The following is a 17,445-nucleotide window of genomic DNA, read 5'->3' on the forward strand; positions in this document are numbered from 1 at the left end:
AACATGTCAGTAGGTCGTTTTGCTAATGTTAAATGGAGCTCTGATTGTTTAGTATGGCATTTGCTTGTAAACGATTTGTGAAGCAATAATGTAGGCCTGGGTAGACTTGCAAAGGGCTTCACGAAAGCTTCATTAACGTTGTTTTCTAATTCTTTCCAATAGGGAATAGGATGTATATGCACCCAGACTCTCCCAACACAGGGGCTCACTGGATGAGGCAGGAGGTATCGTTTGGCAAGCTCAAGCTCACCAACAACAAGGGCAGTGCCAACAACGTGGGCCAGGTAACGTGGGGCAGAAATGCCTCAGAAACTCATTTACAGATGTCATCAAATCCAAATGACATTTTCCATTGGTGGTACTTTTCATTGTTTTTTTTTCATGGTCGTTAAATGCCCTTCTAGGACTAACTCTCCGGTGCTTTTTCCCTCTTAGATGATCGTTCTGCAGTCACTTCATAAGTACCAGCCACGGTTGCACATCGTCGAAGTGAAGGAGGATGGTTCTGAGGACCTCTTCCTCACCGCCAAGGCCCAGACCTTCGTCTTCCCAGAGACCCAATTCATCGCCGTAACAGCCTATCAGAACGCAGACGTGAGTCACCTCGCCCGACCTCAACAGCTCATTTGACTAGCCCTTTTCCTTAGCATACCATAGACCAGGGGTCACCAACCGGTCGATCGCGATCGACTTGTCGATCTCCAAGGCATTTCTAGTCGATCGGCAAACATTTCTGTAAAAAAAAACAACGATAAGGGCTTGTGTTCCTATTTTTTATTTATTATTATTGGGTTGTTGGTGGTAGGTACAGTCAATTCAGCTGCCCTGTGCCTGGGTAGGCAAACTGTTGCCATTTTATGTGTCTGAAGGCACAAACTCTGCCTTCCCGGTGGGCCTGGAGAGGAAATCAAGTGCACTATGCCTCCGCTGGCCAATCAGATTGCTCAGATGACCGAGTCTGCAGTAACGTAGCAGGCATAAAAGAAAGCTATGGCAAAATTGATACTGTGAGATTTCAAAACGTTTAAAACCATGACTAGAGAGAGACTGTCAACGAATACAGCAAAGAGCTGCTGTTTATACGAGTGAGTTCATGTTTAAGTTCTTACTCAGCTCTGTCAACACTTTGTATTCCACACTTTATTAATCCATAAAATGTGTGTTCTTCCTATTTCCACTTAGCTCTACAACAAGCAGTGTAGCAGTAATGAATGAGTAGGAAAGTGTATCTATAGCGGCTTGGGTCTTTTTTAATATCAAGGAACATTTCTCTGTTCATAGGAGTAACAACCTGAATTTGTGCATGAGGCAGAAGCAATGCGATGCGACTCGAATTTCGCCATCAGCTGGAAGACGGTGTCCCTTTTTGGTCAGTGTCAGTGGAGGAAAGGGAGAGCGGAGGGATGTTGAGAGGTGTTGCTCTCTCCCTCCTCTGAGACTGAGCATCAGATGCAGGCACCATCAGCCCAGTAAAATAAAAAGCGAATTATTTAAATGTATGCTCACCCAGCTGTGCCTCACAAGTAATACAACAATGGATCAATTACCGGTCTGATCTTATAGCCTACTTCAAATTTTGAAATATATATTTTTTTAAATGTCCCGAACAACAATTCATTGGCAGGTCAATTCAAGCAAAGCCAGTATGCGGGGATAATGTATTGGGCCTATTGCTTACTGCACATACCTCACTGGTACAGTACTGTCTTTAATTGGTTAATGTTACATAGGCTTTTTTAAGTCGTGTTAACAAAAAATCAGAGTGGTAGATCTCGGCATGCATTTTGACTCAGAAAGTGATCTTGACTCAGAAAAGATTGGTGACCACTGCCATAGACGTTTATAATGTCATTAGGAATAGAAGTGTACTCAAGACTTTCCCACGATAAGACAATAAACTGTGTGTAACCCTCATTAGTAATTTAATGCAGTCAGTGATCTCTCTTTCTCTCTCTCCCACTCTCTCTCCCACTCTCTCTCCCCCTCTCTCTCCCACTCTCTCTCCCCCTCTCTTTTTCCCATGCGTCTAAGCTCTCACACTCTCTCCTCAACGATCTGTCTATCCTATCCTTGCCCCCTCTCCCATCCTGTCTCCTGCTATTTTTTACACAGATCACCCAGCTAAAAATAGACCATAACCCCTTTGCGAAAGGTTTCCGGGACAATTATGATGCGTGAGTATGCCAGAAAATAACCAAATGAATAAAGAGAAAACAAAACCCCTCAAAAACATCTGTAGTCTTGAATGAGAACGTTTGACATTTTAAACCAGCTCTATGTCTGTACAAGCGGACGCTGAGGCACTCAGTCCTACCATATCAACACTGGATATATCCAACTAATAAATATACAATTGCTAACCCTAATAGGCCAATGTATTTCTATCTCACAAAGATGTGTCGATATGAGGAGGTGTGAAAGACCTGCTAGATGGTTAAGAGACATTTGATGTGACACATGTTTTGCCAGGAAGTAACACGTCTTCTTGTGTTGCGCCCCCTCCCCCGTTCCTCCCCGTTCCCCTGCCTAGGCTGTACGCACCACCTGACTCGGACCGCGTCACCCCCTCTCCCACCGAGGGCCAGCAGCTTTTGGCAGGTACCTGCTATACCCAGGGGTACCTGATGGACCAGTACATGAACCCCCTGCCCCAGAACCGCTTCTACAGCCGCGAGCACATGGCAGTCATGGGCCATCAGACCAAAGACCCCTCAGCCAGCCCCCACAGCCGCTGGTACCGCTCTCCCCAGCAGAGTGTCACCTCCAACCGGCTGGACTTCAACTCCTATGAGGGTGACTTCGCCAGCAACAGCTTCTACAAGCCCTTCCCCCTGCAGACGCCGGCCCACCACACGCTGAGCTACTACGAGGACAGCCCGTTCGCCACGGCCAGCGTATCCGTCTCAGGATCCTCTTCGGCAGCCTGGAGCACCGGCCGGCCCTCCCCTCAGTACCTCAACCATCCCTGTTCCAGTAAAGTCGGCCCCAGTCTAGGCTGGTTCAGGCCTGTGTCCTCTACCTCTCCAGGTCACCCCAGGCTCCACCCCCCGTCCCTGCTGGAGCCGCTCCGCCCCCCACCTTCACTGCAGGACAAGCCCAAGGAGGCGGGGGTGGGGGGAGAGGACCCCTGGCTGGAACCCCCCTCGGTCAAATCGGTGGACTCGGCTGACTCCGGCCTGTTCGAGGGCGGGGCAGAGGGCAAGAAGCGACGAGTGTCACCCTACGCTTCCAGCACGGAGAACTCGCCGCCCACCCGCAGCGTGGAGGTCTGTGAAAAGGACTGCAGTAGTGATGCCGGCTACTACGGCTTTTATACCCACTGAAGCAGCCCCACCCACCACGTAAATACCCTCTCCTAGTGTCCCCCTCCTGTCCTCTTTGTGCTTTGGTATCTCCCACATGGCCGTGTCTCTCTGCCTGTCCCATGAAGTCATGTAATGGCACTGGACTGAAGCTCCAATGGCCACAGAACGCCAACATCACAGAAGGGCCTGGTAAATGGCACCTCAGCCATTTTGACACATACAGACAACCTGGACCTCTTGACAGCCCAAAAGGGAGGCTTCTCTAAGGTTGTGTTTTGGTTACGTGTTTGAGGACAAGGACCTCCTAAGGTCAGGCAGGAACACTTTGAACATGACTGTTAATGTGTGCGAGGGCCAAAGTGCAAAGGCAATATGACTGGGTCCACAGACACTGCCCTAGAAACATACAGACGCACAGACCTTTGACTTAAGTCTTTTTAACGTTTGGGGATTCAAAAATAAGACGTCTGCACACCTGCTGACAGACCCCTGCAGGGACTGTCCAGTCTTCCCCCATCACACTCACACACAGACACACACTCTCTTTCACACACACACACATGCTCACACACAGACACACGCTCTCTCTCACACATACACACACTATTCTCCAGCTCCACTTTTAGTATATGCTCGCGGTCACATGACCCAATGTACTGAGACGCAGACACGACTGGTTGTATGCTAATAACAAAACGGAATCATTTCTGTCTCATCCTCTGTCTGAGGAGTTTGGAACTCCCCCTTGTGACAGCAGAGAAGAACTGCAGGCTGATGGGGAACGTGCAGGCGAGAGCAGAGGCCAGCGTCAGGTGTTAGAGGTGAGGGGAGCTTAGCGAGCACATGACCTGAAGGGTCAAGGCTAATTAGCATCAAGGCCTACATCAGGTCTGTCATTTAGAACAACACAGCCTTAGCAGCCAATCCAAAGACTCACAACACAATGGAAATCAGCATATCTCACAGACAATCTGAGGCAACTACAAAGGCGATGAATTAAAACGTGAGCCAGTCAGACAACACACAACAGAAATCATTACCAGCAGGGTATATGGTTTTGACATAGAGGAAGTCTCTGGGGGTGACTCTGGGTGTGACAGGCAGCCTCTCACTCAGAGGACACTGGGATACTGGTGGTCGAAAACCACATATTGCTGGGTGTGTGTGTGCTCTAATTGCGAGGCCATAAGAAAGGACAGGAATATAATCAAGGCAAGGCCTCATTATTTATTGCACTTATGTATACGGTATATCGTACACAGAGTACAGTCAGAAGACACATGGCCTGTCACTTATTAAGCGACAGGCCAGCCATGATAACATGACTCAGAAACAGTCACTCACTCACACTGGAAGGTGACCAAAACAAATAGACTTTTGAGTTTTTAAAAAAGACAATGGGTCTGTGTGTCTACAGTCAGCCCTACTGGCTATGATTGAATATACTTCATGTAAGATATTTTTAAAAACAACATTTTTTATCCTACTTACATATACTGGATGTTCATTTTGTTTACCTCCTCAAAGTGTTTTTATATTATTCATTCATGAATTGTACAGACGCCAACTTTCAAAGGGAAATTCTGCCATTTTGTGTCAGGCTAAACTGCCGTTCTACAAACAAACAGAGAAGCTTGTTTTCCTATTGGAAGGCGGAAGAAATCTGTGATTCTCCGACATAAAACTGGAGCAATAGGATGGAGAAGACAATGTGGTATTGCAGAACTCTTGTAAATGAAATATGTTCGCAAACAGAAAGACACCTTCCCTAAACAGAGCTTAGCATAATGTGACTTTGCTGTGACACCATCATAATGCAATAATGCCACAGCACAGTAAAGATCATTGGACTGACTTCATGTACTACAAAAAGGGGAAAGGGAATCAAATGGAATTGAAAAAGTCTAGCTATAGATGTTTTCTTATGTAGAGTTGATCTTATGCTGGACACTATAGAAATATATTGCTAACATGAGTCTCTTCCTGAAAAGTTAATTTTTACCCTTAAGCAGTTTAAATGAATGAAAAGGGGGACTTCATTATTACAGTTGTTTGTTAAGGGGTGGAAAATCCATTGTTATTTAAGTGCAATTAAAATGAGATGTGATTTAATGTTTTATTTATAGTGTTCAGTATTGCAAGAGCAAATGAAAAACATTGTTTTGATCAAATGCTTGGAAAATGTGCAGAAATGTTTTACTCTGTATCTTGCGTTACATGATTTTGTATGTGACGCTGTCTGGCACTGTGACCTGCATTAACATGACTGCTAGTGAGTTGAGAGATCTAGATCATTCTGTCTGTATGTGGTGTAGACTCCTCAGGACGGCCTCCTGGTGTACATCTCCTTACAATAAACAAAACAAACTCCTGCCAATAGAAATCTTCTAGAAACAATCCATAACCCATGATTCATTGCCATCCTTTTATTAGAATTAAGTTGTGAATGGGAAATGTCGTCCCGTCTTGACTTAAAAAGCTCAAAGAGGATAAGGATGGGGTAGACTTGAAAGGTCAAATTCTCTATCCAACAGTTGGATAATGAAACATGTTAATTTGTGTTTAGTGTGGACTGTTTGTCTCCGGGGTAGGGCACCTTGCCTTAAGTCTGTGAAATGGCCGGTCCTTAAATTATCGTAAAGGTGTATAAATCAGTCATTAACTCAATAGGTCCGAGGAGGCTGTAAAGGATAAATAGATTCTGATGATCCAGGAATACAGTAGAGAAATGCTAAATATTGTACTAAATTAAGATTTTAAATATTGTCTTCGCTTTATTCTAATGTAATAAAGACTCGATTAGCAGAAAACATTGAAGGACAAAAAATGTTTAATTTATTAAAAGGTGGCTTTAATTGTCTTTTACTGTGTTTTATTCATGAATTAACATTTCATAATCACAACTGTTTAAATTGAATCTCAAACCAATGTAAAAAATACAATTTTAAAAAGACAACCTTAAGATTATAAACAGAATAATACCCACATACCCATTGTACTGTATATTAGACATGTTGATATTAAGTCTAGCTTGATTATAATTTAATTATACTCAATCATAAAATATACTTTATTAACACAGACTCATTATGCAACCAGTTGCCTTGGTAGCCCCTTTCAAGAGCAATATGTTAAATCACAAGTAACAGCATTATTATTGTTCACTAGAAATCTAATCAAAAATAAAACACTTACATTATAAAAAGTAATTTATGTGCACCCTAAATGACAGACTGTTATAGGTTACATTCCCATGTCAAATTGTTTGACTTACTAAAACACTCCGGTAGGAGAAAGGAATGTTTGAACACACCAATGCCACTGAAATAAATATGATTCAACAATAATTCATAAATGGGCGTAATCCTAATTTAGGATCCACAAATCACGCATAGATGACTTAGAGAGACGTGTGAAAATTGAGTGATGACGATTGAGTTAGGAGACAGCTCCGGGAGTATTAAATACACATTTTTCTACCTTTACAATATCTGAAGAATAGTCACAGTAAATGTCTTGACCTGAGCATATTAACCTCACACTTCCAGCCCTCTAGACAGCAAATACATCTTGACAGGATAACATAAATGTACACAAATGGGGAATGACCATAAATACATTGCAATGGACTAAATACGAGTATGAGAGAAAAGTCTATTTATCCTTTCCAGGTGGCGGAACAGGTGACGCTACACATTCTGGGGACTATTTTCAACTTGACGTTTCAGTGGATCCAAGTCGTTTCCAGACTTTCCCCAGAGGTTTCCCATGAAGCAGCCAGGGAGGGAGTGCAAATCAGATGGCAATGATGGAAGGTGGGGCCTCAGGACGGTTCATCGATGCCTTCACCAATTCCACCAAATGGCCCCAGTCGGTCTGTTTATTCACCATAGTTCCAGGTTGTGTGTGTTAGCAAAGCCCGGGTTCTCTCGGACTTTCCAATAGGTTCCATTGGTCAGCCACACATCCCTCCCAGAGGAATCCATGGCTTTCCTAAAGACGAAAAACGATTCAATTACAGAAAGCATACCTAGTATTAAACCAGTGGAGTCCGATATGATCTTACTGTATATCACAATTGAAGTTTGGTTTAAAAATATTTAAAAAAGATTTGGGGGTATTATCCTAGATATACGAGTACCACTGAAGACTAAAAGGAAAGGGACTTACTTAAAGAAGCGTGGCGTGTGCTCCTGTCCTTTCTTAGCCAGTTGTTTCCTCCGCTCCCTCTGCATGTCTTCCACTTCTTCTTTAAACTTGTCACAGTCATCCACCCTCCCATCCTCCAGCATCCTGAGGAAAATAAAAGAACAATCATCAAAAACACACCTATTCATCGAATCCATCATATCTACGAGAAAGGCCCAGAGTTTTTCCTGGTATGTATGATATATATGTGTCACCTAAAAACAGGAAAACGTCATGGGCCTGTTAATATAAAAAAATATATATTTGTCAAAATGGTGGTTTTCCATTTCCTAATCAAGCCCGACCCATGGTGGCACCACTCACCTCTGGTCAGGACGAAGGCGTGAGTCTGTGGGGGGCAGAAGAGGCTTCAGGCCTGGGGTGAGCTCGTTCAGCTCTAGTGTGAAGCTTGAGAAGCCGTAGTACAGGTAGTAGTCCTTGGGCTGGGAATCTGTACAGTGAAATAGACCACTGAAGTCAGCTACAGCTAATGTAACCACAGCCTCAAACCACAATGTCTTTAGATAGCATATCGCTAAACAGTTTAAAAAATAAATAAAAACTTTAGGGTTTGTAGGATTTTTTGATACAAGAATTCTCCGTTTTGAACTTTTCAGACTATTTTCCTTGGGTGGGTGGGATACTCACTTGGCTTCCAGATACACTGTGGAGTGGGCAAGGTGTCACAGAAGATGCCCTCATGCCACAGCCCCCCAAACCGGTGGATAACACTCCCAGTCTGGTCGAGCACGGTGCCCTGCACTTCATTCTTGTTGGTGTCCGACCCCCAATAGCGGGACTTAACGAAGGTGATCTTACAGGTGCACGCGTTGCCGTTGAGGTTACGGATGATGACCTCCCCATAGTGCTCCAGGTAGCGCTGCTGGCTCAGGACATTATGGATGCAGGTCACCACTTTGTTCCACTCATAGTGGTCCCCAAACCTAAAAGAGTGATGTTCATTTCTAACAGTTCGAGGGAACAGATAGTAAAGAAATGGCCACCAGCAGCAGACTCTCACCTTGGGAGAGTGACATTCACCATCCCTGTTGGCATGATCTCCAGTGACTTCCCCCAGAACTTATTCTTCCACCGCTGGTCTGTTTAGGTGACACAAATAATGTTGTGCTTCATGAGAAACACATTAATGATCAAAGTTTCAGGTAGTATAGTTTCTAAATGTTTAGAAATGGTTAAAAAAAAACGAAAATGTCAAGAACACTTGCTAACACTAGCAGACTAGAATGAAGGTTTTCCTCAGTTATAGATCAGTAAAGCTCACCCTGCCAGAAGGAGAAGTTATCTGAGTCTGCATGACACGCAGAGATGGGGGGGTGGTGGCAGACCTGATGAAAGACAAGAACGGTCTAGTCTGAACACGACAGAACTAGTCTGACCTGGTCTGCTCAGGAATGTGAGAGAAGATTCAGTCCTCCTACCTGCTCACTGATGTAGCGGAAGCCCTTGTCCTCTCTCAGACACTCATAGGTCTCCCCCAGGAGTGGGTTGAAGGGCTTGTAGCGGTTGCGGTAGTGAGCTGTAGCATAGCCAGAGATGGCAAAGGCACCTACGTAGACCTGCACAAGACCAGAGAAACGCCTTCGGTCTTCTAATCTAACATACCGCGAATCACTAGCATAGCTGTCGTTACGTGGTTTCATTTAAACCGTGAGGCTCTGTGCATACTGTATTCTAGCATATACCTTTGACACAACGGAACATTTTTATCATAGTTTAGTGAGGTGTCCAGATGCTGCTAACTTGAGCACTTTTCCATTCCGTGTTTAAGGTGGCTCTTAAAGCCTTACATCCTTTGAGTTACAACATTTGAAGACATTTAAGAATCCTCACCATCCTCTGGTAGGGGTCTTGTGTGTTGTTGGCAGTGTCCAGCAACTCAGAGTACTCAAGCTCCTCACACAGTCTTTGCATCAGATTGATGGGCTCGTTGAGAGCAGCAGGCATGGAGACACGGGACAGGTCCTTGCCTATGTTGTTATAGAGGATCTGCATCAGGCCCACCTGGGCGTTGTCCGGGCAGTGGGCGGCCAGGGTGGTACGGCGGCCCGTATTTTTGGGCACGACACTGTTGGGAGTCTTAGAGATGCTGGCACGGTACTCACGAGTGGCTGAAGCTGTGGGGGAGAGAGATCGGTTTCAATAAATTTAGGGAAAAAAAGCTAATTGCTAACTGGTTACAGAGCGTGTGTATGTGTTCACCATGTCCTTCCTCAGGTTCAGAGTTGCTGGTTGTCCCTTCACTCAGACCAGACTCGGACTCAGAGAAACTCCCATTCAGGACACCGTCACTCGCATCAAAATACTCAGCTGCAGAGTCTGTCACCGATGGCGTGTGATGGGACTCGTTCCCAGATACAGTCTAAAGAGAGGAAGTGACAACATTAAAACACCCTGAGAAAGACAGCCAAGAAGACAGTCGGTGAGGAAAAGCACCCGCACACAAATAAACACACACATTTCGTAAACCAAGCCTGTCTCCATGGAGGCATATACCCTCACCTCAGCTAGTGTGGTTGATTGGTGGTAGGTATCCTGCAGTCTCTGACGCTCCTGGGCCAAGGCATCATGCACAGACTTGAGGGACGCGTGTACTGACAGGGACAGGAAAATAAAGAAATTCACATTTAGCATTAGTAGTAATGAATGCACAGAACATGTGTGAGTCCATGTGTGTTTTGACTCTGACCTCTTTGGGACACGCTACAGATGTCCTGCTGGATCTTCCTGCCTTCTGGGGAGGTGTTGGTGGGAGGGGACAGCTGGGAGTAGACATAGTCCGGGACGGCGGGGACATAGTCTTGAAGGGAGGGGACAGACGCACCCAGTTGGGACGAGCTGTTCAGGTGACTAGAGGACAGCTACAAAATGGAGGAACGATGGAGAATGAACAAGTAGAACAAACTGAACAACCATTTTCTATTTGTCTGAGAATTATTTGCCAGTCACGGATTCCCCACATTAGTGAGATGTCAAATATGTTTGTATGTAGAAGGAAAATTAATAAGAACTGTGTACAAGCCATGCAATATACATACTATGGAAGATTAAAAGCTATTGTTTAATTTTTTATTTCGTGAAACATTAACCCCTTTTTCTCCGCGATTTTGTTATTACGATCTCGTCTCAGCGCTGCAACTCCCTAACGGGCCCCGGAGAGCCGAAGGTTGTGTCGTGTGTCCTCCAAAATATGACCCGCCAAGCCGCACCCGCTCACTTAACCCAGAAGACAGCTGCACCAATGTATCAGAGGAAACACTGCTCAACTGACAACCAAAGACAGCCTGCAGGGGCCAGGCCCGCCACAAAGGAGTTGCTAGAGCGTGATGAGCCAAGTAAAGCCCCCCTCCCCCCCCCCGGCCAAACCCTCCACCCCCTCGGCCAAACTCGGATGACACAGGGCCAATTGTCCGCCACCCTATGGGACTCCCGGTCACAGCCAGTATTGACACAGCTTGGGATTCGAACCCCCTTAGACCACTGCGCCACTCAGGAGGCCCGCTAATGTTCAATTCTACTGTAGGAGCATGTATGTCCTACAAGGAATTAACCAAAGTCTTATTTCTCAAACATATATATCACAGCTACAACTTCCATTCAATCTGATAGTAGTCTGTAATTGTAAAAAATCATTGGTTTGCTCAGTCTCTGAATCTAAATCTGATTTGACCTTACTTTCCATTGTACATTTCTTTTTACCCCTGTGTCTGTGTGACTGTCTAGACAACATGGAAGAGATCAATTAGACAAGCTAGGTGTTCCTTGCGTTGGCAGTCTGCCTTGTTTCCTGGTGTTGACTCACTGATTTAGTAATCCCACGAAAAGATTTTGGATTAAAAGGAAGCCTAAAAGTTATCAGATGATTGGGTTAGCTAATACTCAAAACCAACACATACTCTTTACAGTTTGGTTAGTGGTACACGATCAACTTTTGGATTTTTAGTATGAAAAAAATAGGTGAACATTAGTGCCAAATCAACGGGGAAATGCACTGGAACAAATATCCATGAGTCAAAATGTTATAAAGTCAGTCTAAATCACCTGCACATTTAATCTAAGAACCACAGGTAAAAAAGAAAATGTATGTTACTAACCTGTCTTACCATTCCAAGGGCCTCTACCCTTGACATTGTGCGCGAGTGACCCCATATCTTGCAAGACCTGGACTTCTTGGGTTTCTCAAGAGAGAGATTCTTGGTGGAATAAAAATAAATAAATAAATAAAACAGACATGAGCCATTTATCTCATTACATTCCTTAATTCAAGCATGTCTCACACCCTTGTCCTGCAACTCCATGTTCAGTCACCCCCTTACCGCTAGGAAAAGTCACCCCTTACCGCTAGGAAAATGTGTAGACCTGAAACAACTGGATAAGTGTTGATATTTGATCCTAGCCAATGCGATGGCTGGAGTGGAACCATTACCACACTGCTAAACCTATACTAGGAAGGGTTGGTTTGGAGCTGGGCCGTAGTGTTGCTTCATCTCACCTGCATGCTGATGATGCGCTGCAGCTCGCCGTCGGTGAAGGCCTGCTGGCCCCCCTCCAGCAACTGCAGCCTCCGGACCAGTCGGTTCAGCTCAGACAGTTCCAACTGACAACGGTTCAGCTCTGAAGAAAAATAAATAAATAAAAACAGAGACTCTTAGGGAAGATCCCAGAACAGTTCTACTGGGGAGTTAAGACCTGGAGCGAAACATTCGTAGATCTCATCAAATCACATACACATGGTTAGCAGATGTTAACGCGCGTGTAGGGAAATGCTTGTGCTTCTAGTTCCGACCATGCAGTAATATCTAACAAGTAATCTAACAATTTCACAACAACTACCTTATACACACAAGTGTAAAGGAATGAATAAGAATATAGACATATAAATATCTGGATGAGCGATGGCCAAACGGACATCGGTAAGATGCAGTAGATGGTGTAGAGTACAGTATATACACATATGAGTAATTTAGGGTATGTAAACATTATATAAAGTGGCATTGTTTAAAGTGGCTAGTGATACATGTATTACATTTAATATCTTATTATTAAAGTGGCTAGAGATTTGAGTCAGTATGTTGGCAGCAGCCACTCAATGTTAGTGATGGCTGTTTAACAGTCTGATGGCCTTGAGATAACCATGGTTGTCCATGAAGCGCCATTTATGACAATTAAGAAGCTAGGCGATTTACATGAGTGCAACAAAAAATAAAACTTTAGCAGCCCTAAAGCATTTTGGGTTTACTTTGTATACGAGTGCAGTACCTTGAGCACAGCTGTCTGGGTCATGAGTCTGTTGTAACCAGGCTGACACCTTCCCATTCACCCCCGGGTTGACAGAGGGAAACTCGGACGGTGTTGATGCAGCTATCTCACCCACGTAAGAGTCTGCAGTGCTATGGTAGTGTTGGTAGGAAGACTGGTATACAGACGAGAGAGGGAGACAGACACTGACAAGTCAATACAAGACTATAAACCACAAACAGAGACTGGACCTGTACAGAGCGAGAGGACTCACCACGTCCTGCATGCCGTTCCTCTGTGCTAGTCCAGGCACACTGGTGCCCTGGGACAAGGCCTGGAAAAAGCCATTGTGCACTTGAGCAGCCTCATTCTTCTTGAACATGCGATGGGCACTCAGCTTGGCCACCCAGATGTAGAACAAGTCATGACTATTGGCCTAGGAGAGGAAAGAATGGGAAGAGTGGCGCCAAGTTCATTTGTATTACTAAAGGCCTCTAAAAACGAATCAGAAAACCTAATCCAACCGTTCTCCAATTCAACCTTGGACAACTTTGGAACTTTGTTTACTAAGTTACTTAATTATAATTTATGTAGTGAAGTTGGCAGACAAGCTGAAGTAAGTGAAAGGGACTGGGCATACCTTCATATGATATAGAACATCTCCTGCATCCAAATCGATACGATTGGATTTCTTGTTGATAGACATGACTGCAAGGCCGACATCTAATGAACCATGAAGCTTTCCCCTTGTGATCTTTAAAATAGAAAGTGCTTCCCATTATATTATTAATGCGGACTTTATCATTTAACTAAAATACATAATATAGTGAATGTACACTTACATCTTGTTGGGTTTTGGAATATCGTAAGATCCCCGTTTCCAACACAAAGTACCTCTGAAAGTAGGATCAAAAACACATTAATTAAACTAATTAAACTAATGTGAAATCATTTCCAAAATAGTGACCAAACACACTGGTGGATTGGATTAATGGGCAGTTTGCTGACCTTGTGCCAGCCTTTCAGGGGCCATTTTCTCCTCTTGAGGAGGTATCCTTCACAGATGCCTGGGATGGTCAGGTCCTGGGAGTTGTCACCAGACATTATTTCCACCTGAAGGTCATCCATCACCTCCCAGTCTTTAATGTTCTGAGGGTGAACCAACACCATAACAAACACATCAGCACCCATCTGGAGACATTGTTATTTGTGGGATGTTAACACACAGTTGGATGTTTTGTTTGGATATTTGATATTTAAAAACAGGTGCAGAATGGGTTTAAAACTCCTGACCTATTATGTACAGAACATCATTTTTGGTTGTGCTTATTGTTAACTGAATGTGTTGATGTTGATTCTTTGTCATTGTGACTCTCTCTTGGTGGAAGAGACATACCGTACTCACCCGAGAGTGACGGGAGGAGGCGGTGCTACTGCTCCGAGAGTGGGTGGGTTTGTTCAACGTGGGAGGGGTCTTCTCCAGGCCACTCATCAGAGATTGGCTGCGGTTGAGCGTGGACCCGTACGGATTTTGAAATGAATCCATTTTTAAATGATAATGTCAGGCTTCCCTCCCTTGTGTTATTGGTAGATTTTTCAATAAGACTGTTCCTCTACAAACTCCCAGTCATCTCAGAAGTATGGGTCTGAGAAAGAAACACATGAAAGAATACAAACATAGATGGCTACTCTTTGCAAACATGTTTCCTCCTGTCAACATGTATAAACTGCTGTTGAATGAAGCTGTGTAAGGTTGAGGCTTCCTTTGAATAAGTTGCATATTCTAAATGATTAAACTTGTCAATTGTTAGCTGAAATTAAGGGTCTGAAGAGTGGACAACCTCAGGTTGACAAATCTCTTGTCGGAGGTCCTATGAGGCCTGTATTCATAACTTCTGGGCGGGTGTCATTTCAAAAAGACTAAAAGCACATCTAGCTCTTGGCAAAGGTTTGCACGGGGGCTTGTGATAGAACCCAAGATTCCACTCACCCTTCCCCAACATGTATTTGTGATACTGAGCCATTTAATACCAATGTCAGATTTTCCATCCAGTGTAATTTACACATTTTCCCATTTCAATGTAAAGGAAGAAACATGACATCAGAGGCCATTACCTGTCGGGTGATAGAGTTGTTCTCACTCCAACAGACTGGGAATCTGAGGAGAAGATTACTAACCTCCCTTCTAATTGGCTTAACCTTTTTTAGTAAGACCTCTCCTGAACATGCAGTAATGAGATCACAAGGCAGAGAACACTGAAGATCTGGCGGTGACAACAGAAAAGGTTCGAGGCCTGGGTATGGGAGTGCTAGGCCTATGCAAAAGTTACATCTACAGCCATTGAAAACACAACAGATCACGTGTATGACTTGAATACATTATAGGTTCCATCAGGGGGCACAACTTCGGTTTTAGAAGTGGAGGAGACATTGTTATTTTTTTTATCCATGAGGAAAACGTTCCAAACAGTCTACCCGCCCAGAGGCGTCAGCATGTTCCCAAAGCACACCATTGCTCCGTTTTGTATCGCATTCCAATGATAAAACTGGGGAAGACAAAAAATGCCATTTCAGAATGTAAAAGTTGCACCCCTGGGTTCCAAGACAAGTGTTTTGAGCTCATGAATGTATCCATGTGCATCCATGCAGGCTTTGCTTGGTATTAAATAAAAGGGGTGATGGTTGAGGACAGAGGTAGAGAGGGAAGCCTCTCTGACCTCCGTCAGGGAAGCGTGTGGCAGAAACAGGATAATAGGATTTGCTGCTAACCAAGCTTCAAGCTTGCTTACTCAACGCAGAAAAATTCAAAATGATCTATAGTCGCCAATTACAGTGTAAACCCTCCACATCATGCTCTGTATATGGGCCTGCTTGGCATATTGAAGTGGGCAATCAACCCATTGAATTGTGAATGCTATGTGGATACATGTTGATGTTTAGGCCCTAGTCCTTGACCTTTGCTGTGGCAGTCAATGCAGGTTATTCTAGGCAACATTGCTAGTGTGACAAAATGTAATCTTATATTACGTTTAAGGGTGACCACTATTGACAACTTACAACTAATAAAATCAATGAAGGATTTACGTCTGCCAAAGAGGCCAGACTGCAGTCATTGCATCAAATGGGAAATGGTGTCATCTCTCTACTCAATATTGCCAGGTCGCAGTTGCAAATGAGAACTTGTTCTCAACTAGCCTACCTGGTTAAATAAAGGTGTTCTCAACTAGCCTACCTGGTTAAATAAAGGTGAAAAAAAAAAAAAAAAAAAAAAACATTGCTCTAAATCCTCTGAAGTTTCCCCTGGTGAGATTCTGTGGGCAGTGCACAGAGGAGGTTGATCCTGCCTCCAACTGATAAGTATAAGGGTACTGAAGAGATATGAGAAGTCGGTGCATATTACAGGGCTCGCCATACAATATTATTTTCCAGCACAACAAGGATATGAGGTGACTGACTCATTTACAGTGTGCACGAGTAAACCACAGACAGGTTGTTAGTCATAAACCAGCAGGTGAGTAAACTTGCTATGTGGTTACATACAAACTACGTGTTATTCTCAAGAAAGCACAATGCAAAAAAGGCATAACCTTGGGCCCCATCACAATGGTTAAATTGGGGCAAGGAGGCTCTTATCGAAAGCCCATTATGAAATGACTGTGCCACACAAGTTGACTCATGTCCTGAACTAAACAAACCATTTTGAGCATGACATGTTAATTTGGGAGTTTACCTTCAACTAGTATCTATTTCATAAAAATAAAACAAACATTTAGACATAGGGGCCTAGTCCAATGAATTATGTGCTTAAGAAAGTGTCAAAAACATGTATTCTATAATAGCCAAATCTACAATGATCTGATATTGCATTATTTGCCAATTAGCAACATTTTGAAAAAGGTAAACCCAATAACTAATGTAGTTTGTTTTGGTTATGTGGTTGTTTGTTTAGTTGGTTGGAGTGGGCATGTTGAAATTGCATCCATATCCTTGGAAATTCCCCGTTCCTGAACAGTCATCTCTTCAACTACACATTCATCAAACGAAAATATTCACTCTGCGAGCTTACCTGAAGTTCATGTGTGACCACTCTCATCGCGGTAATAAATATATTTTGAAATGTCCGACAAACCTCGTGATTTCCCATTTGTTTGACAAATCACACAGCTTTGCCCGATTGCGGTACCATGTCTTTCTCAACACACGTGCGGAAAAACAAGACTCGCCGTCAAAAAGTATTGTAGAAACTGCCAGTGTCTGCTTCGCTGTGCACGTGTAATGAGTCGAACGCATCACCCAAATCCACGGGTAGCTGTGCCACTGCGCAATATGGCCAGGGAATTATCCGCATTAGCCTAAGGAATTACATGTGCTCATTGGATGTTTGTTGCTAGACATGTAGGCCCGACAACTGAGGGTGCACCTAGGCCTGTCTGTCTCTATATCGCCATTGGATAACTGCATGTTTACAATCATTTAAATAAAGACTCGTCAATGTTCTTCTGACACAAAGAATACACATGATCCAATGTTTTGACATCATGAGAAGATCTATAGTTAAATCAAACAAAAAACAATATGGCACACACAACCCTGTGGGTTAGTGGTAATAATAATATTATTGTAGGGCTTGCCCTGTGACATACTGATATTGAACTGAGATTAATATGGTAGTTTCCCTCCCACAAACTCAGAATAG

The 17,445-nt window shown here is 43.8% G+C and overlaps 2 protein-coding genes across 5 annotated transcripts in view; one reads left to right on the plus strand and one right to left on the minus strand.

The window, feature by feature from the left end:
- Nucleotides 1–6,165, plus strand: part of LOC124048261 (T-box brain protein 1-like) — an 18,685-nt gene extending 12,520 nt beyond the window's left edge. Inside the window, exons 3-6 of the mRNA XM_046368865.1 lie at nucleotides 163–284; nucleotides 436–594; nucleotides 2,113–2,174; nucleotides 2,531–6,165. Of these exons, the coding sequence (XP_046224821.1) occupies nucleotides 163–284; nucleotides 436–594; nucleotides 2,113–2,174; nucleotides 2,531–3,323 (1,136 nt within the window). The 3' untranslated portion in view covers nucleotides 3,324–6,165. The remainder of the gene's footprint in view (nucleotides 1–162; nucleotides 285–435; nucleotides 595–2,112; nucleotides 2,175–2,530) is intronic.
- Nucleotides 6,118–17,180, minus strand: LOC124048260 (oxysterol-binding protein-related protein 7-like). 4 transcript variants are annotated; one of them, XM_046368861.1, is made up of 20 exons: nucleotides 16,816–17,180; nucleotides 14,146–14,395; nucleotides 13,758–13,898; nucleotides 13,592–13,645; nucleotides 13,390–13,503; nucleotides 13,024–13,185; nucleotides 12,771–12,924; nucleotides 12,004–12,125; nucleotides 11,615–11,704; nucleotides 10,201–10,372; nucleotides 10,014–10,105; nucleotides 9,714–9,873; nucleotides 9,345–9,628; nucleotides 8,933–9,070; nucleotides 8,776–8,839; nucleotides 8,515–8,593; nucleotides 8,142–8,437; nucleotides 7,818–7,944; nucleotides 7,476–7,598; nucleotides 6,118–7,298 (listed from the first exon to the last, which is right to left on the minus strand). In XM_046368861.1, exons 2-20 carry the CDS (start codon nucleotides 14,293–14,295, stop codon nucleotides 7,190–7,192), a joined length of 2,631 nt encoding a protein of 876 aa, XP_046224817.1. In that variant the 5' UTR covers nucleotides 14,296–14,395; nucleotides 16,816–17,180; the 3' UTR covers nucleotides 6,118–7,189. The 4 variants fall into 4 exon arrangements, with proteins under 4 accessions (XP_046224817.1, XP_046224819.1, XP_046224816.1 ...); XM_046368863.1 differs by having other exon boundaries at nucleotides 14,155–14,395; nucleotides 16,816–17,179; XM_046368860.1 differs by having other exon boundaries at nucleotides 11,606–11,704; nucleotides 16,816–17,179.
- Nucleotides 17,181–17,445: the final 265 nt, after the last annotated feature.

Source organism: Oncorhynchus gorbuscha, linkage group LG11 (assembly GCF_021184085.1).
Source record: "Oncorhynchus gorbuscha isolate QuinsamMale2020 ecotype Even-year linkage group LG11, OgorEven_v1.0, whole genome shotgun sequence".
Taxonomy (NCBI): domain Eukaryota; kingdom Metazoa; phylum Chordata; class Actinopteri; order Salmoniformes; family Salmonidae; genus Oncorhynchus; species Oncorhynchus gorbuscha.